This window comes from Ciona robusta, chromosome 1 (assembly GCF_009617815.1).
Source record: "Ciona robusta chromosome 1, ASM961781v2".
In the NCBI taxonomy this organism is placed as follows: domain Eukaryota; kingdom Metazoa; phylum Chordata; class Ascidiacea; order Phlebobranchia; family Cionidae; genus Ciona; species Ciona robusta.
The window spans coordinates 13,886,577-13,912,784 of record NC_143235.1 but is presented as its reverse complement, the minus strand read 5'-3'; the positions used below and the strand labels follow the sequence as shown (position 1 = coordinate 13,912,784).

The 26,208-nt window shown below is 33.8% G+C and overlaps 4 protein-coding genes across 4 annotated transcripts; all 4 read left to right on the top strand.

Moving 5' to 3' along the window:
- Positions 1–594: 594 nt before the first annotated feature.
- LOC149743540 (FAD-dependent oxidoreductase domain-containing protein 2-like) lies at positions 595–6,497 on the top strand. Its single transcript, XM_089872176.1, has 8 exons — positions 595–864; positions 1,294–1,457; positions 1,791–2,004; positions 2,279–2,539; positions 3,141–3,245; positions 3,496–3,681; positions 3,907–4,088; positions 4,506–6,497. Exons 1-8 carry the CDS (start codon positions 648–650, stop codon positions 5,130–5,132), a joined length of 1,956 nt encoding a protein of 651 aa, XP_089728302.1. The 5' UTR covers positions 595–647; the 3' UTR covers positions 5,133–6,497.
- Positions 6,498–6,769: 272 nt separating this feature from the next.
- LOC149743539 (FAD-dependent oxidoreductase domain-containing protein 2-like) lies at positions 6,770–13,794 on the top strand. Its single transcript, XM_089871962.1, has 10 exons — positions 6,770–6,789; positions 7,941–8,168; positions 8,590–8,753; positions 8,981–9,194; positions 9,807–9,926; positions 10,154–10,294; positions 10,770–10,868; positions 11,096–11,278; positions 11,914–12,095; positions 12,626–13,794. The coding sequence occupies exons 2-10, from the start codon at positions 7,952–7,954 to the stop codon at positions 13,256–13,258; spliced, it is 1,953 nt and encodes a 650-aa protein (XP_089728088.1). The 5' UTR covers positions 6,770–6,789; positions 7,941–7,951; the 3' UTR covers positions 13,259–13,794.
- Positions 13,795–15,050: 1,256 nt separating this feature from the next.
- Positions 15,051–20,034, top strand: LOC149743538 (FAD-dependent oxidoreductase domain-containing protein 2-like). The gene is made up of 8 exons (XM_089871837.1): positions 15,051–15,306; positions 15,527–15,690; positions 15,957–16,170; positions 16,534–16,794; positions 17,148–17,255; positions 17,687–17,875; positions 18,204–18,385; positions 18,644–20,034. Exons 1-8 carry the CDS (start codon positions 15,090–15,092, stop codon positions 19,313–19,315), a joined length of 2,007 nt encoding a protein of 668 aa, XP_089727963.1. The 5' UTR covers positions 15,051–15,089; the 3' UTR covers positions 19,316–20,034.
- On the top strand, positions 20,034–26,199 carry LOC149743537 (FAD-dependent oxidoreductase domain-containing protein 2-like). Its single transcript, XM_089872295.1, has 9 exons — positions 20,034–20,258; positions 21,081–21,244; positions 21,568–21,781; positions 22,144–22,263; positions 22,749–22,889; positions 23,268–23,375; positions 23,672–23,857; positions 24,687–24,868; positions 25,232–26,199. The coding sequence occupies exons 1-9, from the start codon at positions 20,048–20,050 to the stop codon at positions 25,850–25,852; spliced, it is 1,947 nt and encodes a 648-aa protein (XP_089728421.1). The 5' UTR covers positions 20,034–20,047; the 3' UTR covers positions 25,853–26,199.
- Positions 26,200–26,208: the final 9 nt, after the last annotated feature.

Below are 26,208 nucleotides of genomic sequence, written 5' to 3'. Positions count from 1 at the left end.
CTCGAATTACGCGTTAGATATTAAGACTGGTTAAATCAAAGCGACAGTGATAGTTTTTTGTCAAAAGAGATAAATGAATATTATTGACTTTGATTATGTATACTGTATATGCGCTTAAGTTAAAGTACCTAAAGGGGGTTTTATTTTTTTACAATACTAGGTAACAAACGTGTTTAATCTTGTACCAAAATAACAAACTATATACTTTTGGAAAAGTTCTTGAAACGTAAAAGTTGGAAATAAGTCCAAAATAATAATTAAAACCGTAATGCTTAAACATACAGTTTGAATTACGAACGTTATCTTCCATAGCCAGACTTAAAGTTTATATATTTGCTTGAGTGCCGCCCCGTCAAGCTGTGCGTACTTTTGTGGGTTTTATGATTAAAACTATCTTGAGTTTGTTTGCATAGTCGTCTTAAGTACCACCACTTTATAGCCTTTATTATTAAAGTACCTTTATAGCTACGGGTTTAATATTTCAGTCAGTTCCCGTGAACTGAATTGATACGTTTGTAGTTATATATTCCATTCTATAAGATTTAGACCAGATTTGGTCCATTTCCCTTAAAATGTATATTAATTTAGGTGTTTTAACTTGCTGTAATTAAATTTGACAATCTTTAATACAGTGGTTAAACAAGATAATGCAGTTAAGCGTCTTTGTGCTTGTTCTGTTTTGTTTGTGTTTGTCTGTTTATGGAAACAACAAACACGATGGTAGTATCAAGCATGATGATCCAATGTTGAACACTGAGACACCAAACTACAAAGAATATTGTGTTATTGGTGCTGGACCTGGTGGACTTCAAATCGCTTATTTCCTTGAGAATGCTGGCAGAGATTATCTTGTATTCGAAAAAGGTAATTTATGGTAAAATTGTTAGATAAACGTATAGTTAAGATTACATGACATAACTCTGGTCTTTTGGTTTGGTCATTTATTCTCATATGTGGGAACTTGAGTGACTTATCCATGATAACTACTCCCATGCCCACAGTAAATTGCTGAAGCTACTGCAGTGTGTGGATAAGCAGTTTGTTCTTGAGCGTTGGGCAAGATATGACGATTACTTCAACCTAGTGGTCACTAATGGGGTGTCTAAATTGCCAGCCATACAAAATCACACCCACAATGTTGCATACGTGGTATCTCGTAATCTGGCACGAGGTGTATGATACGAACATCTGTATTATAACAGCTGTTGTTTTACGTCCACGCAAGGATAAAGCAAGTCTCATTCATTCATTTAAATACAGTTCACACACAGTAATATATTATTTATACAACAGGATATGGAGCTGGTACTTTCTACTTGAAGTATCCAATTCATCGACAACTGATCAGCATCAACAAGAGAAACACCGGTAAAACAAACAAGGAATTCAACTTTAGACACGATTGGAATTCACTTGTCAGTCATGATGAGTCTCTGCAGATTACTAAATATTCGGAGGTATTTCGAATTCAACTTTAAAATATTTTAAATTATTTAAAGTATTTTCAATTCAACTTAAATATTCATTAAATATTAGCTTTTCAGTTGACCTTTTCAGTTATCATTAATCTTCTCAGACTCAACATAGGGTAAAGTTATTTGCCTAAGTAGGCTAGTTCAAAGTTGTAAGTCACTCATTTTAAAGCTAAAAACTCAGTCATAACTTGACAGTAAGCATAAGATGTTATAATACATCATGTATGTATAATGTATGGCGTATAAGTAGACATCTATGTTATAACCTGACAGTGAGCATAAAAACAGTAAACAAGATGTTCTTTCTTTTTCCAGGAGTTTTTCCCACCAGCAGATGTGCTTGTCCAATACTTAAACGATTATGCCACGAAACTGAACCTGAAAATTCAATACAACTCAACAATGCATGATATCTTGAAACGAAAAGATGGTTTATTCCAAATGTGGGATCAACATAACAATGCATATACTTGTAAATACATGATTATTGCAACTGGAATAGCAAAGCCGAATAGACCAGATTTTCCAGGTACTGATAAATTTTGGTAATGTAAACTTTTCATTCTTATTTTGCTGTTAATTTCTCTATATTAGATTTTGTAAACTTTTCCATGACCAAATAGACGAAATAAAATTTATTCATTAATTTATCAACTACTTGTAACATATCATAGTAACACAAGACTTTTCATTGTCTTTTAGTAGTTTTTCATATTTATTCTTCCGATTTTTGTCAATTTTCCCAATCTTAGTTACTGTGACTAAAGCGACAAAATAACCTTTACTCAATAATTTTACGACAGGACATGAATTGATGACCGGGTATGAAGATCTTCCGTTAAATCGCTCCGAGTACGAGAAACAAAGTGTTCTCATCATTGGTCGTGGCAACGCAGCTCATGAAACAGCTCAACACATCATGGGACACACGAACCTAATTCATATGATGTCACGCTCCACCACACGGTTGTCATGGGCAACGCATTACGTTGGAGATTTGAGAGCGTTGAATAACGGGATTCTCGATACTTATCAACTGAAATCACTGGATGGATTGTTTGAAGGTTTGTTGTTGTTGTATTTTAAAGAAGTGCTTGTCAATCTTTTTGTTTGAGTCTTGAATCTTGGCTATGAAATAATAGCTATGCTTCAGCAATTTAATTGGAAGCTACCTTGTAGACAACTTTTTGTAGAAGAAAAATTAGAAACCAGAAGAAAACTTTGCTAAAAATATATTATGTCTGCTATCAACAGAATATTTTATATTATTTGACCAGTAGTATCAGGTTGAAATTTAATTTATTTTTTTTGAATGTGGTTTTCTGTATGATTGACATTAAGACAATAAGACCATAAGTGAAGTGATTTTGCGCTAAATCTGGTGTTAAATCTCTGGCCCAATGGCGTGACATGCTGTAGGGCCTCACAAAAATAGAATAGAAATAGTGACCACCTTGTAGCAGCATTGAGCCTCCAACCCAGTATTTTCTAGTTTTAAACGCAAAAAGTTATTTTGCAAATCTAAATGGTTGATCTGAAGATATCAAATTATTTTTTGACTCATTTCAATTTCACAAAAGTTGAAAAGAATATTTAACGCAAGTTTTTTTGTTCTTCTGTTGTTTTTTAATTTTACACAAAGTTCACAAAACTGTTTCAACATAGGTGATGTTAGACAACTAGTCTTGGTTCGAAGTCCAGTAGACGGTCGTCTCTACATTGAAGTGACAAACACATCCCAATCAACTCCTGGAAAACCAAATCTTCCACGTATGAACCCTTTTATAATTTATACTGTTTATTATACATTTATAGTTTAAATTTTTTTTATATTACACATAATAGTTTATGTTTGTAAGATATACCCCAAAGTTCATCTTATTAACACGATTTATTCAATATTTTTTAATCAACAAGATTTTAATATATTTATATTATGGTTTTAGTTTTTTTTTAATATTTTTTATCAGTTAGATGTTTTTCAACAAGACCATAATATCTATTATTTTTTATCAACTAGCAATTGACAACGACGCCACAAGAGAAGGTTATGATCGCGTCATCAGCTGCATGGGATTTAAGTTCGATTTCTCAATCTTCCATCCTTCTTTGAAGGTCAAGGCTGCTGGAAAAGCTCGCAAAAGCAAATATCCAAAAGTCAGTTATATGTACGAAGCCATTGGCGTCAGAGAACTTTACTTTGCAGGTTAGTCATATGTCATATGGTTTTGTATTTATAAAAGTGCTTTCTAACCTTTCTGCCCGATACCTTCTTTCTATGGTCTTACCTATTCTCTAGGGTCTTATAATGAACCGACTTGGATTTAGTTCCTTTCTCAGTTGGCCTATTACCCGAACACCAGGGGTGCTGCTACATGGTGTGTGCATTCCTGGTGTTGATATTAAAGTTAACATGTACTGTTTACCACAGGTACAAACACACACAGCTTGGATTATCGTAAATCAGCTGGTGGGTTCATCCATGGCTACAGATACACAGTACGTACTTTACATCGGATCATGGAATGGAAACACCATGGGGTTCAATGGCCGGCTGTCAAATTCTCAAACCCACTCGATCTCATACCACATATGTTGAAAAGAATCAACGAGGTAAGTGGATTATTGTAACTTGCATTTAAATGAGGTTTCGTGTTACATTCTATGTCTTTAAAGCAGTTGCATATGATATATAAATGACTAAATGAATATGACTTGCTTTTATCCTCGCATGGTCGGAAAACGACAGTGGTTATAACATGGGTGTTCATACACCTGTTGCCAGAATACGAGTTACCAAGTGTGTTACTTTGTGGTTGATTTTTTATGCATGTCTGTCGGCGACCCATGAACCCATTACCTTTGGGTTTCTTTACAAATACCAAGTAATAATTTTTACAAAAAATCCTTATAACCAAAAAGAATGTTTTTTTTTTTAGTTTATACTGAAAATTCTTTCAGAAAAAGCACTTTTCATTAAAAAAATATACTTCTAAAGAGCTTCTATTAAAAAAAACTTTATTCCATCAGGCCTCCGATATCTACCAGATGTTTTCCGTTCTTTGTGAAATCGTCATTTTCGGTGAAGACAATTTATCCTCCACCTATCTCGAAGCTTTCCCATGTGGCCTCATCAGTCGTCTTGAAATTGTATCCGGTCACAAAGTACCAGGAGCAGTGATGGTGGTTGGTATGGAGTACGGGAAGAACTTCTCCGGAGCAGGAAAAGACCCGTTCCATGAAAATCGTGTTAGTGGTGAAGCTTCCCAAGCTCACTTGTCCAACTTCTTACACCCTGTTGTTTATTACTACAAGAGGTTGCCAACAGACCAAGAATACATCCACAAACATAAGCAATGGATTCTACCAGTACCAGATCGCAACTTCCATATTGTTGAAGACTTCACAACCAAATTCGACGGCTACAACACTCATGTCTTAACTTTACGGAGGTTCATAGAAGACACTCTTAAAACTGACTCTCGTCACTGGTTTGCGGACCATTGCCTCACTCTGTCTCTCACATCCACCAAGCTCCCAATTGGATGCAACTTAACTTCAATAGATGGTTCCTCAAGTTTGGCAGCTTTAAGCCAAATGCTCAAATCTAACACAATCCCAGCAAAGTTTCTTCCATATGAAAGTCTGAAATATTAACTTGTAAAGTATGTTGAAATATCAAATTCCCCACAGGCATAATGGAATATAAGAAATAGCTCTTTTGGTAAAAATGCTGGTGCAAAAATAATGTTTTTACCAAAACAATTAAAAAAAAGGAAAAAAAAATTGTTGGGCTATGCTTTTAAAAAAAACCCCAAGCATTCTCTATAAAGCCAAAAATGCATTATAAAGTTAAACTTTTTACCAAATTAACTCCTTTTTGCAACTCGGGCCTTTATATAATTTACTTGTATATATTTTGTAAATGTAGATTTCAGTTTATTTGCCAAATACTCACTGTACATGGCTGAGCTGTTTTTATGGGAAATTTGTATTTGTATAAAAGAACACAGATTCTGTTATAATGGGAATTACCCTTTACTGAGAAGACAGTGTTGTGGGGATAAATTAATGTGATCTCTATTATGCAAAGCATAAACGGAAAAATTCTGCGTAGCACAATTTGTACTTTGAATCAACTTATTAACATACCAAAGTTAAAAGAAAATACATTACTTATAAAGTGGTTAAATCACCTGTATATACCCATTATCATTCCTCATCCTTTGAAACAAGATGATAAAAATGTTTGTATTTATTCTTTCAGCTTGAACCAGTGTTTCTCAACCATTTGCTGATCCAAATATTAAGTTTAAAAGATTTCTTGTACAAATTTCCAAAATTGTGTTTTACACAACTTTTTAAAAGCATAGAAAAATGAAAACTTACAAAATGCTTTCGGCACCATTGTAGTAGAAGACCTAACCCAATTAAATAATTTCTAACTTTTTTGGTGGCAAAAAGGGAATGAGAAGCACTGCTTTCAACTAAATTTTAACTTTCCAAGTTAAACACAAACATAAAGAATCTAAATTGTGTAATTTTTTCAATGCATTAGCAAGTATGATTTTGTTGTTCCGCTGCAGATTTCACTTATTTTTATTAATGTTGTTTTGTGCCTGAACTGTTGCCATAAGAGATTATTTTGTACAACCTTACGATCACTTAATCATTTTTGTGCAATGAATATAAAAGTAATTTAACAATTCATGCAATAATATCTATTATGATGTCATCTATGCTCCGTATGTTATGTAATAGTTACCAAACAAATTGGAATTAATACTTTTAAATAAAGTTGCAAGTATCATAAATCTTTTTATAAAATTTTTATTAAATGTTCCTGATTAAAAATCTTCAATTTTCTTAATTTTCAAATAATTAATAGAACTAATTTAGTTTTTGAACTAAATATTGAACAAAAAGTAATTTGTGTTTTAGTTTGATGTTTCTTTGTATAAAAATTCATTGTTTTATTTTCATTTTGTTCTCACGGAAAGTAAAATTAAAGTTAGAAATGTATGGATGTTGTGGTTATAGATTTGTGACAAGGTTTACCTGTTAAAATAAAAATATTTTAACTGGTCTACCAGCACTTTTAATCAAAAAGTAGTCAAATATTCCAATTTAAAGGAACAGACAGAAAAGAGCTTTGTAAGACATTTTACCTGTTGTACAATTTTGAAACCCTTATTTTAGAACATTCACTGGTAATGTTTTTTATACAATAACAAAGTGTTTTGCTTTACAGGCATAGGAGCTTAGAAGGCTAATGTCTAATTAAAATATCTGATGCTGTTTTACCTTAAACCTGGTAAGAGAGGTTTGCTGTAGATTCTCTTTGTTTTATAAATAATATGATTTTCGCTATCATTTTCGAAAATGTAATAAAAGATTTATATATATTATGGTATTGTAATAATTAAATATAAATAGCTCAACCTGATTTATTTTGGGAGACTTGGCATTTCAACGTTTTAATTAAAAACCTCTTCACCAGGTAAAAACGTTCTGATAAAACATTGATTTGTCTAGAAACAATTTGCCAAGGTTTTTTGTTTTTAAAAAAGCTTTTTTGATTTTTTTTTTAAACGATTTTCCAGCCAAGCCTTATCAAATTTAAAACACGCCTGGCAGCAAAGTTGCTACATATGTTAGTTTTCTGTTAATTTACTTCTAAAAAATGGCTTAAAATTTAATCAAGTTTTTTCTAAAACAGGTCTATTGTTTTAAGTTTATATAAACCCCTAAAAACTTTTTTTTTCTCATGATGGTTTCATGCTGTGTGACATGTTCTGTTAATAACTTCCTTCTTCCCGCTAAGTTTTAACAGGAAAGCTTCCATCTGTTGTTACCAGATGCTCTTACTTACCTCCTTGTAGCAGTGCTTGAATAAAGTCACTTGTGGTGTCTTATAAGTGTTCTGTGTTTCATAGAAAATATGATACTTTTTGAGATTAATTATAAATTAGTAAACAGGAAAAGTTCTTTTACTCAGAAAATAACGTAAACTCTTTAGATTTAATAGAATTTGTAACAGACGGCTTGTGTGTTGAAACTTTTTGTGATGCATGTTATTATCTTGTCAAATAAGATAATTTATTTATTTGCTGTTAATATAAATATCTTTTGGTATATGTAACTTTTCGTTATGATTATTATAATCAGTTTGATATTTTTTTACGATTTTGTTCCTATATGTTCAATTTGTTGCGAGATTGATTTTCATACTAATACTAATTGTATTAATACTGCATCTAATTAAAAGCAGAAGTTGTTTCAGTCCAACAGAGTTGTGGAAATTGTCAGGCGTTCGTAACAAAAGTTTGAAGGTTGATACATGATAACCAAGTCAAGAGTTTCATAAAACATTTATGTATATAGCTTTCACGTTTTCCCCACCACGCAAGTACATACATGTTTAACTATTCATTCACTAACTTTTTATTTTCAATATCATTTCAGCTAATAGAAGCATGCAGTTAAGTGTCTTTGTGCTTGTTCTGTTTTGTTTGTGTTTGTCTGTGTATGGAAACAACAAACATGATGGTAGTATCAAGCATGATGATCCAATGTTGAACACTGAGACACCAAACTACAAAGAATATTGTGTTATTGGTGCTGGACCTGGTGGACTTCAAATCGCTTATTTCCTTGAGAATGCTGGCAGAGATTACATTGTCTTTGAAAAAGGTAAATCTTGATAAAACGACTAATAATTAAAGTTTAAAGAATAGAGATCTGGTGTTGTATTGTACACCTTGTGTGGGGACTTTGTGCACCCCATTGCTCATTGAGTCTCCTGCTATTATAACCTTAAGCACCATTTTTTACTACTTGTTGACTGCCAATTTAAACTACCCATTAGTGTCCAATGGATTAAAGCAATTGTCATTAAACTTGTAGTTCACACACACTCCCACAGCAGCAGTAACAATGATTTTATACCTGGTGCTTAAAAAGTTAAGGTTTGTATACAAATTTTACACACGCTACAATGACAGCAGCATGAGGTTTTAAACCTGATATTCAACAAAAACCGTCAATACTTTGTTAATGTGTTTTTTACCAATGCAGCCAATACAAACTAACCAACAAACCATTTATACAACAGGCTATGGAGCTGGTACATTCTACTTGAAGTATCCAATCCACAGATTACTGATCAGCATCAACAAGAGAAACACCGGTAAAACAAACAAGGAATTCAACTTTAGACACGATTGGAATTCACTTGTCAGTCATGATGAATCGTTGCAGATGACCAAATACTCAAAGGTAAAGATTTTAAATTCTCCGTTTCTTGTAGCAACGTTTTACAATTATAACATTTTTTATACAATTAAAACAACTTTTTCCAATCATTTTTTAATTTTCTCACAGTGTTTACTAGAATTAAAAAAAAATGAAAAAAACAACTCTTGTCATTTTAAATAATTTATATTTAAATAATTCAAATTGTCCGATATATCTAAAAACTGGTAAAAATTTAGTATATTTTTCAGGACTTCTTTCCACCAGCAGATGTACTTGTACAATACTTGAACGATTATGCCACAAAACTGAACCTGAAAGTTCAATACAACTCAACCATGCATGATATCTTGAAACGAAAAGATGGTTTATTCCAAATGTGGGATCAACATAACAATGCATATACTTGTAAATACGTCATTATGGCAACTGGCATAGCTACTCCCAATAAACCAGATTTTCCAGGTACTTTAAACTTTAATTAATATGCTTCTGTAAGAGTGGGGTTCCTGTGGACCTAGGATTTGGCTTATTACTCCAGAAAAAAAGGATATTTTATATTGTATTTAACAGCCACATTTTGACCCAACAATTTTCCATAATTTTTTTTCTCAAAAAAACTGCTATAAAAATAACATTGGGTTTTAACATACATGTTACTCTAAACTATTAATACTAAGGTTTTTATATACATGGAAGTTTTAAATATTTCAACAGACTTGTAAATGCAGAAAATTTTTAAGCAAGCCACCATTCCCATACTTTACAGCTGGCAAAGCTGGCTTTACAGGAAATATTAAAATTGTCTAAAAGCTTAGAGTTTCCTGTATAAGAACAGAGGATTAAGTGTGGGCTTCCATATGTGATTGTGTAGCTTGATCTATTGTTACATTAACAATCTCCATAAAGTCAATTGTTCATTGTTCAAACATAACTAAATTGTCTTGTCAAGAATGTAACTTACTTTATCCTCGCGTGGCCGAACAAATGACAGTCGTTATAACACAGGTGTTTTGTATCAAAAGCCGCGTGGCAGCTTATCAGTTACCAAGTATGTAAATTACTTTTATATTACAGGTAGTGAATTGGTTGATGGTTATGAAGATCTTCCAATTGATTTGGATGAATATGAAGGACAGAGTGTTCTTATTATCGGGAGAGGGAATGCTGGTCATGAGACTGCTCAACATATCATGGGTTCGTGATTCAAGTTTTAGAAAACTGGAGTCCTCACACCAGTTTTCAAAGAGTTAGGCAGTTAATAGTTTTTCCTTTTTTTTCGTTGGTGTGTTTTTGCATTTTTCCTAAACCATTCTTTGATTTTTTATAAGGCTGTGAAGTATCAAAATAATTGGAAAGATTCCACCAGACAAATTTTATGTTATGCATTCGACATGAATTATTAATTTTATTGTAATTTCCAGGTTCAACCAACGTCGTTCATATGATCGCTCGTACTGCAACAAAGTTAGCTTGGGCCACTCATTATGTTGGCGATCTACGAGCGGTAAATAACGGGTTGTTGGATACTTATCAATTAAAATCTTTGGATGGTTTATTTGAGGGTAAGTTTATATAAAAAATAGATAAAATAACCTGTGTGAACAGTTTTTAATTCAACTATGGTAGAGTTCACTACAGCAGGTTAAACAGGCCTGCGGTGAGTAAAATTAGAGTAAATACACCAAAGAAGTTAATAAATATAAAGTTAGATGTTCTATGCCAACTATGGTGGGTTAAACAGTTTTAAATTTATATGAAAAAAAATGGGTTAAGCAGTTCAACGTAAAGCATTCTATAACAACTGCTGTTTAACCATTACTTTTTTTCTATCTAATATTTGGACCTTTGTCACTGTAACCAAAGAGGCCACAAAAGTTATGTAATAGCTTTACTTTTTAAACAATAATTTCCAAACTTTCGAACACATTTCAGAGTTTTTTTGCTCATTTAAAGTAATGTGCTCACCTCGTTAGTTAACTAATTAAAGTATAGTCAACTATCATCTAAAGTTGATATTTCACCCACTTTGTATTTCAGCTAAAATTGAGGATCTTAATGTTACTCGAAGCAGTTTGGATGGAAGATTATATTTAGTTCCAGATGTTGATGTCTCTCCTGGGGGCTCCATTGTTTCTGGTACGTTTTGTGTGTTGGAAGTCCTTAAAACTCAACAGTAAGCATGAAGTGTATGAATACACCATGTATGCCTGGTGTTTAAGGAGACACCCATGTTACAACTCGACAGTAAGCATGAGGTGTATAAATACACCATGTGTGTCTCTATGTCGGAATTTGTGTATGAACATGTACAGCAATAAATCTTATATTGTAATTCATCAAACAATTCCATTGTTCCATCACAGAGGCGGACAATGATGCAACAAGGGAAGGTTATGACAGAATAATTCGATGTGTTGGCTTTCAATTTGATAATTCTGTTTTCCATTCATCACTGAACGTAGAGCGTGGTGTTGGAACCAGGAAAAAATACCCAAAAATCAGTTTCTTGTATGAGGCACTTAATGTCAAGAAACTCTACTTTGCAGGTTTGTAATATGTGTATACGTGTGTAAGCAGTATGGGTGTTTTGGTAACAAGGCAACTCGGGCCAATGCTGGCCTAAATTCTAGGACCTGCCTGTCATGTTGCAGAACCTTACTCTTGCTGGGGCAGTTGTTAGGAACTCTTGTAGGGCAACTAAGGCCAATCCTGGTCTAAATCTTAGGACCTTTGGCGGGTCATGCTGCCAGGCTTAACCCACATAGAATAGAATAATGGGCAACTGAATTTCGGGTTCTTTCACAAGGACCTTATCCAGATCGTTAAAGCTTTAGCCACAGGTGTTCAGTGTTTCGGAATGAGAGACAAAGGTTATTAAACATTGGTTGAAGGATTAAACAATATGGTTGGGGTCATTTTCTATAAGCTGGGAAGTCTATAACAATAAATCTGACACATTTTCATGTTGTTTTTAAACAACATTCTTTACTTCAGATTTTTTAGGTACATGCTTCTAACTGAGACTTCTTTACATCCTTTATACCCATAGTGTGTTTAAAAACTGTTAATTTGTGGTTGATTCCCTTCTCTCTGTTGTTGCAATAGTATGATTTTCGCTATCGTTTTTAAGGAGATACATAAAAAGTTATGTTACCGCATTTAAGCAACATTTTCACCCCAGGTACAAACACACACAGCTTGGATTGGCGTAAATCAGCTGGTGGGTTCATCCATGGCTACAGATACACAGTACGTACTTTACATCGGATCATGGAATGGAAACACCATGGGGTTCAATGGCCGGCTGTCAAATTCTCAAACCCACTCGATCTAATGACTCATATGTTTAAACGAATAAACGAGGTAAAGTTTTCTTTTTTTTTACTCCAGCATTATGTGTCTTTTAGCTTTAAGAAACTTATTTCTTTCCACATTACTACTTCAGAATATAAATTATTGTATTATATTTGAACATTCTTCATGTCAAAGTAAAGTGCTTGACTTATAGTAAAAGGATGCTGGGTTTGTGACTGAGCACTGAAAAAGGTGTACCTACCACACTTTTTCCTTCCAAATAAACAAAAAATGTTTTTTTTTATTGTAAACGCGTTTAAACAACAATTGTTGTGTCGCTTTACCCTGTTTTTTTGTTTTAAATATTTTTCAATCTTTGTTTTTGTAATCAAATAGACGAATAAAGTTGTTGTTATTATAAAAGCTACACTATCTTTTGTTGTGGTTAAAATACTTCATTACAATAAAACATGATTTCTTTTAAACATGCTTCTGATTTTCAATAGTTTTATGTTTATATTTAAACTTCTATCAATAAAAAGTGCCTTTCAGTAAATTTCATTTAAAAGTTCACATTAAACTAACTTTTATTCCAACAGGCTTCTGATATCTACCAGATGTTTTCCGTTCTTTGCGAAGTTATCATTTTCGATGAAAACAATTTCTCATCTACCTACCTAGAAGCGTACCCGTGTGCTTTGATCAGTCGTCTTGAAAAAGTCTCTGGCCATCCTGTCCCTGGCTCCATCATGGTCACTAGTTTAGAGTATGGGAAAAATTTCTCCGGGGCAGGAAAAGATCCTTTCAAGTCTGGGCGTGCCGCTTATGGGGCAAGCGTGTCTCACCGCTCTAATTTCCTGCACCCAGTCTTGTATTACTATAAGGAAAAGTATAACGACACAGCGTTTATCTCGAAGCATAGACAATGGGTGCTTCCAGTTCCTGACAGAATCCATCACATCCTAGAAGAGTTTACGACAAAATTCGACGCGCATAAAACCCATACTCTACAAACGCGAAGATTCATGGAAGAATCGCTTGGCGTTGATCTTCGTAATTTTTTCGCCGATCAATGCTTTGCGCTATCACTTGTCTCTTCTTCCCTTCCTGCCGGGTGCAAGGACAGAAATGAATCTTCCGCTCTTACAGTTGCAACAGATCCCCTTACCGCTCAACTTGACAGATCATTTGATATATTTACCCAACCGCTGGTTCAAACTCATTTACTTTAGGTATATTGATGTAGGGTAAGATGGATACCGTAAGAACCTAAATCACAAAACTTCCGAATTGTGTTTTCAACATAGCAACGGTATTTTAAAGTCATGAAAATATGGGTTGTGTAAATGTTTTATTAAAGTTGTATATTAAAAGGTAAAAAAGCATGTATCATCTTACCCTGCTCTACTATATTACTTCTAGAGTGCTAAAAATTTATGTCTATAACACAAAACAAATAAAGGTACTGTAATCAATAACTAAAAAAGAGTTTAGATCATGACTTTAATATTATTTAATACATGTAATTCTGGATCTATGTAGTTTTTAAACTAAATTTTAAACTTTCTTATGAAAAAAATTACCACCTTAACCTATTGTGTGAGATTTTACCAGATACAACGTTTTTAAGATGTATGTGTGATGTGACCTATTTTTCAATTTGCCAAATGATATATTTATTGTGTTTTACTATTTGTCTATTTTCGTATGCTGTAATGATGATGTCACAATAAGTATTGTGAGTGAATAAAAGAGAAGAGAAGTAGAATACATATATTTTACTTAAACTGTAGGGCATCTATATAATATATGCCATTTTTATAGCATCTATATAGTATATAGCATGTTTTACTATAAATTTTGTCTTTTACCACCTTTTTTAAAAAAAGATTAACAATCAGATATATTATCAAATTAAAAAAAGCAAAAAAAAACAAATAAGATGATTAGAAAAAAAGCAAATAATAAGATTTTTTGTGTATTTCGATGAATACTACTCAGTTTTAATGTTTTAAATCCTACTACTTTGGCAAGAAGTGGTCTATGCTCAGTTGAAACTCTAAAAACATATGGATCTCATAGAAACTGTTGGTTTAAATTACAGGAAGCAATCAAAGAAGAAACAGAAGTAATAGATTCATATAGACACATTGAAATACCATATTGCGGCAGACACTGTAATAGTGATGAATGTTAGAATGTACCAAGCTGTGGAATAATGTACATCAAGTGGTTTTACTGTTTATGCAGATGGAACTTTTTCCATGGTTAAGACTTAGTAGGCAGTGTTTAAATTTGTTCTGTGAATAAGATTCTTAGCAGGAAATAGAGTTAGGTCTCAAGACACCAATGTTTCCTTTTAAGATGCAGGTTTTCAGAAGCTGTTTTTAGGAAGTCAGTTTGGTTTCAGGATTTGGAGGAGCATCATTGATTTTACTGCTAGTAGTCTAAAAATTGGTAGTATACTAAAAATAAAATACTACCATTAACATCTCAGTTGGCACATAATGCCCTATGTGCTTTGTTCCTACATAAGGAGGTATAACAGCAGATGGTATGTTAAGGAAGCCTGTGCAGGTCTTGCAGGAAGCAATTAAAAGATATATCAGCAATAAATGTATACAGATACAAGTATATGAAGCAGCAGGGAGTTGTAAGACATTAGCAGCGTATGCAATATTAGCAATGACTTGATATTTTGAACTACCATTAATACATACATTATTGTTATACTATATTATTTTATATCCACAGCACCATTCTTAGTGGTTAGAATGCATGTAACCAGAGGACACCAGGTTCAAAGCTCGGTGCTGCTACCATTATCTTCTGCTGTTCGTTTACAACAGAATATTGTGACATAGAATACCATGTTTGAAACTGTTAGCTTTGGTGTGGTGTGTTTTGGGCATGATGGTTAACGGTAATTGCTCTAACTCAGTGGTCACTAATGGGTTGCCCATTTGTTGGCAATGCATAGAAATAAAACAGCCTTCCAAAACTTTTTAATAACTATATGTTTATGTTAAAACAAATGTCTTATTCAATTAAGCAGAGAATAAGATGCAGGCAAGCGTCTTTGTGCTTGTTCTGTTTTGTTTGTGTTTGTCTGTGTATGGAAAGAACAAACACAATGGTGATATCAAGCATGAGGATCCAATGTTGAACACTGAGACACCAAACTACAAAGAATATTGTGTTATTGGTGCTGGACCTGGTGGACTTCAAATCGCTTATTATCTTGAGTCTTCTGAAAGAGATTATATTGTCTTTGAAAAAGGTAAAATTATTTTTTGAAATTTTTTATGGAGTTGTAATTTCACAATAATATAATGTTTCTCATATTACGATTTCCTTCCAAAAAAGAGATTTGTTTTTACATTTTCTTATTTATTAATGCATATATACAGCACTTGGTATAAATACAGTTAAAAAAATGTTATTTAAATGACAGTAAACTATAATAAATATCAATTCAACTAAAACTATTTTAACTTTAGGCCATGGTGCTGGGACATTCTACAACAAGTTTCCAATCCATAGGAAATTAATCAGCCTTAATAAAGTTTACACGGGTAAAACTAACAAGGAGTTTAACATGAGGCATGACTGGAACTCACTTTTAAGCAATGATGAAAGCCTTCTTATGACCAAATACTCAGAGGTATAATGTTAACTTTTGGTTCTAGTTAATAATCCATCCTCTACGTTATCGGCTAATCATTAACCCCTAATTACTAACCCCTATAACCCTCAACCAATACCCACTAACTACTATCAGTCTATCCTACAACACTTTCCACCAACCTAATCTGTTTTTTCACTAGTGGCAAACTTTTTACACTTTTTATGTATTAGGATCCATAGGATCTAAAATTTAGACCAGAGTTGATACATCCGTGCTCTATAATTAAGATGTTCATTTTCCAGGAGTTTTTCCCACCAGCAGATGTGCTTGTACAATACTTAAACGATTATGCCACAAAACTGAACCTGAAAGTTCAATACAACTCAACCATGCATGATATCTTGAAACGAAAAGATGGTTTATTCCAAATGTGGGATCAACATAACAACGCATATACTTGTAAATACGTTATTGTAGCAACTGGAATAGCAAAGCCAAACCATATTGACTTTCCAGGTTTAAATGCTTTTGTTTCTACCATAAACTTAAATACTTTAAAGTCAAACTTTTAGTATTGCTTATTGCTTAAATATTAGTTATAGATTATTAGCAAAGTTTTGGCAACCTAATTTAAAAATTTCAATTTAAGCATTAAATGAAGTTACATAGAAATTACATATTTTAACCAAAAACCTGAACCACTGTAATAAACAGCTCAGCTAAATCAAATGGCAACGTGCATTTGGAAGTGTTAACTTATGAGATGTACCGATATTTGTTAACTTATATAAAAAAATATAAAACTACAATAAAACACATCTATCTAAACTCTAACTTTCATTGTATTTTTGTTAATTTTTTTATATTACTTATTTTTAGGATCTGAACTGACTGTACCTTATGAGGATTTAACTCTTGATCTAAAGCCTTATGAAGGAAAGAATGTTTGGATCCTCGGGCGTGGGAACTCTGCGTATGAAGTCGCACAACATATTATGGGGGTTACAAACTTTATTGCAATGATGGCGAAAACAAGGACAAGGCTAGCTTGGGCAACTCACTATGTGGGTGACTTAAGAGCCATTAATAATGACCTGCTCGATAATTATCAACTCAAGTCATTGGATGGACTATTTGAAGGTAGTTTTTTATTCTTGTTATGCTACATAGCCAAGCAATAGCTAAATTATTTTTATTCAAGACACTTAACAGCGATTGCTGCAACCCAGTGGTCACTGATCGGTTGTTTAAATTATTAGCCAGCATAAAAAAGAGAAAAAAATCTTAAAAATATTCATTATATAAAAATCCTAAAAAAAATAATTACCCACAAAGTGACATACGTGGTAACTCGTAAGCTGTCACAAGGTGTATGAAACAAAACACCTGTGTTGTAACGACAGTCGTTTTCATGCCAGACGATGATAAACCATGTTACATTCATTCATCATACTTATACTGTGAATATTCACTCAATGAACTTTTCATCCTAGGTGATGTGACAGTGTTGAACTTAAAGAGAAGCAACCTTACAGGGAGAATATACACACTTGAACCTGGTAGCGATAGAGATACCATCCCGGGTGGAAAAGATGTAAAAAGTAAGTTTAAAACTTTGAAATGGTATTTAAAGTAATATGTAGCTTAATATATTGATAAAATAAAACAACAAATTATAATATGTTTGTATGGCTATAATTTTTAGAGTCTAATTTAAGAAGGTTTAATAATGCTTTTATATTTCTATATTTTCAAAGAAAAAATGCAATCATTTAACGTTCGAATAAGGTTTCGTTCTATTCTTTGTAGGTGAGCTCCTTGTAAGGACGTTGGGTTTAGGCCAAATTTAGCCAATTACACACACCAGACTGCCTTCATTCTTGTATATGTAAAATGATCCATTAGTGACTTATGTGCTTCGGGTGCCACAATATACCTTGGGGCCTCATGTGTCCAACATGTGCAGGGTGTGTTTATTATGGTTAAATGTTTCATTCATGTTCTCATTCAAATTCCACCGATTTTGTTCCAGAATTCCAAACCGACCCAACACGAAGAGGGTTTGATCATGTCATTACCTGCCTTGGTTTCAAGTTCGATGATTCAATCTTTCATCCCTCCATTAAACTTAGAAAAAGTGGCAGATCCACCTCTAAAGGAAAGTATCCACTCATCAGCCCAATGTATGAATCCTTGGATGTTAGGAACTTATATTTTGCTGGTGAGTTGCCAGACTCAGTGATGGTCCGGCGCCGTGGCACATACTTGTGCTCCTGCCTCTACCAGTAAAATAAAAAATAAATAAAAATATTGACCCACAAAGTTACATACCTGGTAACTTATTATCTGGAACGAGGTGTATGAAACATAACACCTGTGTTATAACGACGGCGTCACCTTGCCACGTAAGAATAACTAAGTTACGCAAAGGGTAAATTTTGCGCCGCACGAGGTGTATAAAACAGAACAAAGGTTTTATAACAACTGTTGCTGCCCCTCAACGCGATGATAAATAAGTAATACTTTTCATCAAGTTTTTTTTACCCCAGGTACAAACACACACAGCTTGGATTGGCGTAAATCAGCTGGTGGGTTCATCCATGGCTACAGATACACAGTACGTACTTTACATCGGATCATGGAGTGGACACACCATGGGGTTCAATGGCCGGCTGTCAAGTTCTCAAACCCGCTGGATCTACTGCCTCATGTTTTAAAGAGAGTTAATGAGGTATGAATAAAATGATTGAATGAAACTCGCTTTATTTTCGCATGACCGGAAAACAACAGTCGTTACCACTTGAGTGTTCTGTTTTATATAGGCCTACCTCATGGCACTTAAGACCTTTATTTAACTTAATTATCCTCGCACGTAGGGACAGAAACAAACAAAAATATCATTTAAATCTTATCAGGTAACAGAAAATAATAAAAAATTATAGGTAATATGTGAGCAGAATTTAGTTGTATTTTTTGTTTTATACTCTAGGCTTCGGATATTTATCAAATGTTCTCCGAGATTTGCGATGTCATAATCTTCGGCGAGGACAAGATTTCCTCCAAATATCTGGAAAGTTTCCCGTGCCCATTGGTCAGTATCCTGCCGCATGTAAGTGGTCACAAAGTCCCAGGATCGGTAATGGTCCTTTCAATGGAGTATGGTAAAAATTTCTCCGGTGTAGGAAAAGATGTTTTTCATGGGAAAAGAGCGGCCAGGGATCCAAGAGAAGGCCACAAAGCCAGCTTGTTACACCCTGTGATATATTACTATGGAAAGTTGTTTACAACTGCAGACCACATTTATAAACATAAGCAGTGGGTTCTTCCTGTCCCTGATCGCATTGTGAGTTTAATCGAAGAATTCACGACAAAATTCGACGCAGAGAGATCTCATGTCCTTATGTTCAGAAGATTTATAGAAGACAGCATTGGTGTTGATATGAGACATTGGTTTGCGAACCAATGCCTTAAATTGTCACTCACCGAAACAAACATCCCCCTTGGTTGTCAGACTCCATCCTTACCTGCTGTAACAGATATTATCTCAAACACAGTGAACGCAACTCCTACATACCAGCAGCCATTAGTTGAACTTGATGTTACGAACAATCATAGAAATTACATCAAGTATCTTCCTAGATATGTAACTAAACTAAAATAGAGGTGTAAATACTCATTATTATTGATTTATGCATTGTAAAATTACAATTTGACAACAACAGCAGCATAGAACCTGAATATATAAATATTTTTAAGTAGAGAAAGAATAAATACTTGTTTTACAGTTATTGATTCTTGTAAAGTACTCTTTATGGTAAAATTACACCAAATTTAAATGTAATTTCTAATTTGGAAACAGTAGCAGAACGGAGAAAATTTCTAATGTGTATAAAATATGAATTGTATTTACTTTGAATGCAATGCCAAAAGTCATATTATTTAAAAATTAAAAATCTATAATTGATGATAAAACAATGGTTGTTCTGACACATTAATGTTAAAATATTGAGCGGTTAAACCAAAGTCATAGTGAATTCCATAACAAAAATGAATCAAATTGTACTAAAAATAATGCAAAAGTTCTAAATGTAACTATTGTGATGATTGTGTGTTTTATTGATAAAGATTTTTTTTATTAATGTGTTTCTTGATATTATGCAGACAGCAGTCAACTGAATATAATGCATTTTTTACTGGACTTTTCATAATCTGCAAGTTGTAATTTTTTAATTAAATGGCTAATTACTAAAAACTGTTTTATATAAAAATTGAACCACAGAAATTGTTTCATAATTTATTTGAGCACTGCTATTTTTGTTAAATGTGCCAATATACAGTTGAACTAATCAAGTTCATAATAATGTTTTAATTGAATTGCAGGGTTAAGGTGAAAATGGAATTGGTTAGGCTTGTGTTAATCTGTTGCATTGTATCTGTGTATGGAAAGAACAAACATGAGGGTAGTATCAAGCATGATGATCCAATGTTGAACACTCAGACACCAAACTACAAAGAATATTGTGTTATTGGTGCTGGACCTGGTGGACTTCAAATCGCTTATTTCCTTGAGAATGCTGGCAGAGATTATCTTGTCTTTGAAAAGGGTAATTTGTTTAACATTTATTTTATTTTTGGAATATTTAATATTTACTTTCTTTTTTTGAAGTAACTTATTTTCATTAATTTTGTTGAAAGTGTTTGTTTGTTCTTACATTAAAATAGACATTATTTTTAATAGATTTAACTCTGCTGCTACTTAAACTTTACTTCAATAAACCTAATCCCAACCTAACTATGCAACTAATATTTAAGTATCCACCCACAAAGTTACATGCGTGGTAACTCGTAAGCTGGCATAAGGTGTATGAAACAGAACACACGTGTTATAGCGACTGTCATTGCCCCACCACTCAAGAATAAAAAAGTATTATATGTGGTAACTTGTAAGCGGGCACGAGGTGTATGAAACAAATGTGTTCGGCCACGCAAGCGTTAATAAGTCACATTCATTGATTTATATATTTATTCGTGGCTCTCTCCCACGCGGCCCGGGTTCGATTCCCGGTCTGGGAACACATTTTTTTCCGGCGCCGTGGTATAGTGGTTAGCGCGCCTGCCTGTAACCCAGAGGTAATGGGTTCAAGGCTCGATGCTGCTACCATTGTGGGCGTATGTGTCCTTGGGCAAGACACTTAACGGCAATTGCTCCAACCCAGTGGTTACTAATGGGTTGTCTAAATTATCAGAAATACATAAAAAAAAAGAAAAAATCCCAAAAAAATAATTACCCACAAAGTAAGATACATGGTAACTCGTAAGCTGGCACGAGGTGTTAAACCTGTGTGATAACGACTGTCGTTTCCCGGCCACGCGAGGATAGAGTAAGTTACATTCATTCATATTCACTAAACTGATATTTCTACCAGACCATATGGCAGCAAGTTTCTTTCAAAAGTACCCAATCCATAGAAGGCTTCTCAGCATTAACAAGATATTTACTGGAAAAACTAATAAAGAATTCAACATGAGACATGACTGGAACTCTCTTATTAGTAATGATGATTCTCTCAAGTTTGGGAAATACTCAAAAGTATAAAATATGATTTATTTTGTCGGAATTTTGCTGTCACAATATAAATGTAATACATATTGTACATTAGGTTTAGTCGCCTTTTTTCTTTAGTTTAATTTGTTTGCTGCAGTATTTTATCCCATAGCATGAACTTAACTGTTGTTTTGTTGCTGGTTCACTTCTCTTAATTAGTGTTTTATCAACTCACTGTTATACAGTAAGGGGTAAACTATATAACTGATAAAAGTACTTGAAAACATGGTTTATTACAAAATTTACACTCATTTATAATTGAATTTATTTATTGGTATAATTAGGTTGCATTTTATTCTTACCCACAGGAGTTTTATCCAAATGCGGATTCTTTGTTGGATTACTTGAATGATTATGCCACGAAATTGAACCTGAAAATTCAATACAACTCAACAATGCATGATATCTTGAAACGAAAAGATGGTTTATTCCAAATGTGGGATCAACATAACAATGCATATACTTGTAAATACATGATTGTGGCCACTGGTGTTTCCGAACCCATTGCCCCTAAATTTGCAGGTGCTAATAATTTAATTTATCATAATATTACTTACTTTTACATTAAGTTCCATGTTTACCTGTAAGCCATCTGTGTTACAAATTGACAAGGAACATGAGGTACACCATGTGTGTTTGGTGTATAAGAAGACAACCATGTTATAACCTGATAGTGAGCATAAGGTGTATGAGTATGGAGTAATACAAAACGTATGTATGCAAAAGGATTCATACTCAATAAAATACGATCCCATGTTATAACAGCCCAGCCAAGATAGAACAGATAAGTGGTCATTGTTATTTTTAAAACAATCACTAAAAATCTTATTGCTTTGAGTTATTTTTCCAAGTAAAAGTAAATGTGATTTTTATTTTCTTTCTAGGAGATCATTTAATTGAAGGATATGAAAATCTGTCAACCAATCTGTCTGACTACAAGGGACAATCAGTTTTTATATTCGGTCGTGGAAATGCCGCAAACGATGTGGCAAATTTTATTAATGGTTTAATAATTTTTCTTACTATTTTTTTTTATTTTATTTTTAGCAAAAATAGAAAAAAAAAATGAAAAAGTGTCTTAATTGGCAAATCTTTTTTAATATTTTTTTTTATTTTGTCAGTACAATTTTAATTCCTTGGCAGTTCCAAATACCATACCAATAGTTTGACCTTAAAATGTTGTCTTGACTGTAAGACTGAGGTAATGGCTAACTCTGGCCTCTATTCTTTTAGACATTATATCTTTAATGATCACACTTACTGTAAGGCAATGGACCTATCCTTGCCTAAATCCTAGGACTTAGGGCATGCCATGCTGTGGGACCTCACCCACATAGAATAGACTGTGGAACTTACACTGATTGTGGAGATAAGACAGAATACACTGACTGTGAAAAATAATAAATTTATGTTTTTAATAAAATTTACTGACTGTTCATCTGCATCCATTTAAAGTTTATCTTGAAATTTAAAAAATATTATATTTCAGGTGTTACTGCTGTTGTTCATATGTTGGGGAGATCCCCCACAAGATTAGCTTGGGCCACTTTATACCCTGGTGATACAAGAGCTGTGAACAGTGGGATTCTGGACACTTATCAATTAAAGTCATTGGATGGTTTATACGAAGGTGGGATAAACTTAAACATTTGGAATCTCAAAATTTCATTTGGAAGTTTCATGTTACCTTCGAATTTTTGCAGTTTCATGGCACAGATAATAATTTGTAAATAATTGTTTTTCGTGGACTCTTATAGTATGTCTGCTCACCTGTTTGATGCTTGTTACTGTCACCATTGTGCCTTTGCCAAGACACTCATGAGTTGTCCAAATTTTCAGCCATGCAAAAATTGGCTATAACGCTACATAGGTGATAACCAGTAAGCAGGCACAAGGGCTATGAAATGAACGACCAATGTTTAGACTATCATTGCCCTGCTAAACAAGGTTCAAATATTGACATGCATTCATCATTTGGCTTACTTTAAAACCAACCTATTCCACCTAGGTACACTTGACGATCAAAGCATCTTAGTTCGTAGTAAACTTGATGGGAGATTGTATATGGACATATTAGTGGATGGTCACACTGTACCAGGGGCTAATGGAACTTCAGGTAATTTGGGGGTATAGACCAGGAGGTAATAGGTTCAAGGCTCTTCGTTGCTATCATTGTAGGCGTATGTGTCTTTGGGAAAGCACAACAGCAATTGCTCCAACTCAGTGGTCACTTATAGGCTGAGTTGTTCAAATTATCAACCCTACAATAAAAAAATAAAAAAATCCCCTTCAAAGTAATCACCCACAAAGTAACATACTTGGTAACTCATAAGCAATTCCAGCCAAGCGAGGATTTAGCAAGTTACGTTTAGTTATATTCAAGATTATAAAGATGTGTAAATTTTATTTCAGAATATGACAATATACCAGACAGGGAGGGATATGATCGTTTCATTCGTTGCATCGGTTTTACTTTCAATAACTCCATTTTCCATCCCTCTATGCAACCAAGTATCTTGGAACATCTATGGGATTTCAAGTTTCCAGGGATTACATATTCCTACCAGGCCATGAATTACTCAAATATGTATTTTGCTGGTTGGTATAGTTGTGTTGGGTGATGGTTATAATAGAAATTATAAAACTGATGTCTTCTAAAACACTTCATACAATCATACAACCTATTTTAATGTTACACCTTATGCCTAGTTTACAAGCCAACTGATGATGAATTAATAAATTTTGCTGGTTGGTATTATTGTGTTAGGTGATGGTTATAATAGAAGTTATAACACTGGTGTCCTCGCTTACACTCCATACCAATACACCTTATTTTATCATGAAAGCCATCTGTCAGAGAACGATAAAAAAGAATGAAAACATGGACTATCTTCCGGCGTAGTGGTTAGCGAGCCTGCCTGTAACCATTAGGTAATGGGTTCAAGGCTCGTCCCTGCTACCATTGTCGGCGTATGTGTTCTTGGGCAAGACACTTAACGACAATTGCTCCAACCCAGTGGCCACTAATGGGTTGTCCAAATTATCAGCCATACATAAAAAAATGAAAAAATCCCAAAAAATAATCACCCACAAAGTAACATACATGGTAACTCGTAAGCTGGCACGAGGTGTTAAACCCGTGTGATAGCGACTGTCGTTTTCCGGCCACGCGAGGATAAAGTAAGTTACATTCATTCATTCATTCATTCATGTTAATTGTGTTGAGTGAGGCCTTCATTATTGTGTAGTATAGAAAATTCGGGTAAAACCGTCCTAAAAAGCTTTCATACATCTCATGGTTATAAAAAAGCGAACCGACTATGAAATACAGTAGTACGACAGTGTTGGAGGTCTTACCCAATAATTTGAATTTATATTTTCTAGTATTGATTCTGTGCATAATTTTTATTTTCTTGTTTTTAACCAGGCAGTAGTGCACACAGCTTAGATTATCGTAAATCAGCTGGTGGGTTCATCCATGGCTACAGATACACAGTACGTACTTTACATCGGATCATGGAATGGAAACACCATGGGGTTCAATGGCCGGCTGTCAAATTCTCAAACCCACTCGATCTAATGACTCATATGTTGAAGAGAGTTAACGAGGTAAAACAAAATAATTTTATAAAACGCTTATTTTAATACGCCAGCACTATGCCACAGTTGTTATCATGTCTGTCTCCATTCCAAAGAATGCAAGTCCAAGGCTCCCTGCTACCATTGTGGGCATATGTGCCTTTGAGTAATACATATAAAACATATACTTTTCAACTCAGTGATCCTTTATGGGTTTTTCAATTGTCTACAATACATATAAAACATTGAAAAATAATCACCAACAGAGTTACATATGTAGTATGTAACTTTGTGCCTAGTAAGCGAGGCGTATGAAACAGAACACCCATGTTATTGTAATGATTTTCATTGAGAATAAATTAGTTACATTCATTTATTTAATTTGATTGACAGGCAGCTGACATTGCTTCTATGTTTAAAAGTCTTTGTGACATTGTTGTTTTTGATGAACAAGGAATCTCATCATCTTACCTTGAAGCCTTTCCATGCCTTTTAATCAGCCGTCTTAGTAAAGGTAGTGGGCACAATGCAAACGGCCCTGTTATAGTAATATCAATGCAAACTGGAAACTTCACTGGTGCTGGGGTTGATCCTTTTCCAGCAGAACGTACCATCTTTGCAGCATCAGCCGCGCACAGGTCTAACTCCCTACATCCTGTGTTCTATTATTACAATCAGCTGAGCACAGACCAGCAGTTTTTAGATCGTCCAAAAAAATGGATTTTACCCATTCCTGACCGCTTGCTCCACCTCATGGAAGACTTTCATTTCCAATTCGACGCAGAAACCACTCACGCTCTAACTTTACGACGTTTCTTGGAAGACACACTTGGACGGGATCTTCGAAATTGGTTTGCTGATGATTGTTTAAAGATGTCTATGACAGCATCATCCTTACCACTTGGTTGCCATGGAAACAATCCTTATGACATCATAACCAGAAACAATGACTTGATGATGTCATCAGTTCAACTGCCGGCAAAATTTCTCCCTTTTCCAGTTTTGTCTTATTGAGCGTATTTAGTAAAAAATCTTCTGAAATTTGTTGCAGTTTAAAGATATAATGGAAACATTATTATTTTACTTATTTATAAAAATCTGCGAAAAGTCTTTAAAATTCCTTTCCTAATAATTGGACTTTGACGGCAAATTTGAGCATGTTCTAGAGCTGTTGTTTTGTATTTTTACCCTGTTGTTTTGCAAAGCAAAGTTTATAAATAGGAGATGTACTTTAATGTAATATAGAAAAAGGAGTAGTGGTGGGAAAAAAGTGCTATAATTTTAAAGATTTTGTACATTTAAAGTTTTTGAAATGCAGTATGGTTTTGTATATAAGTGAAAGTGAAAATTGTTTTTGTTAGTTTTAGAAA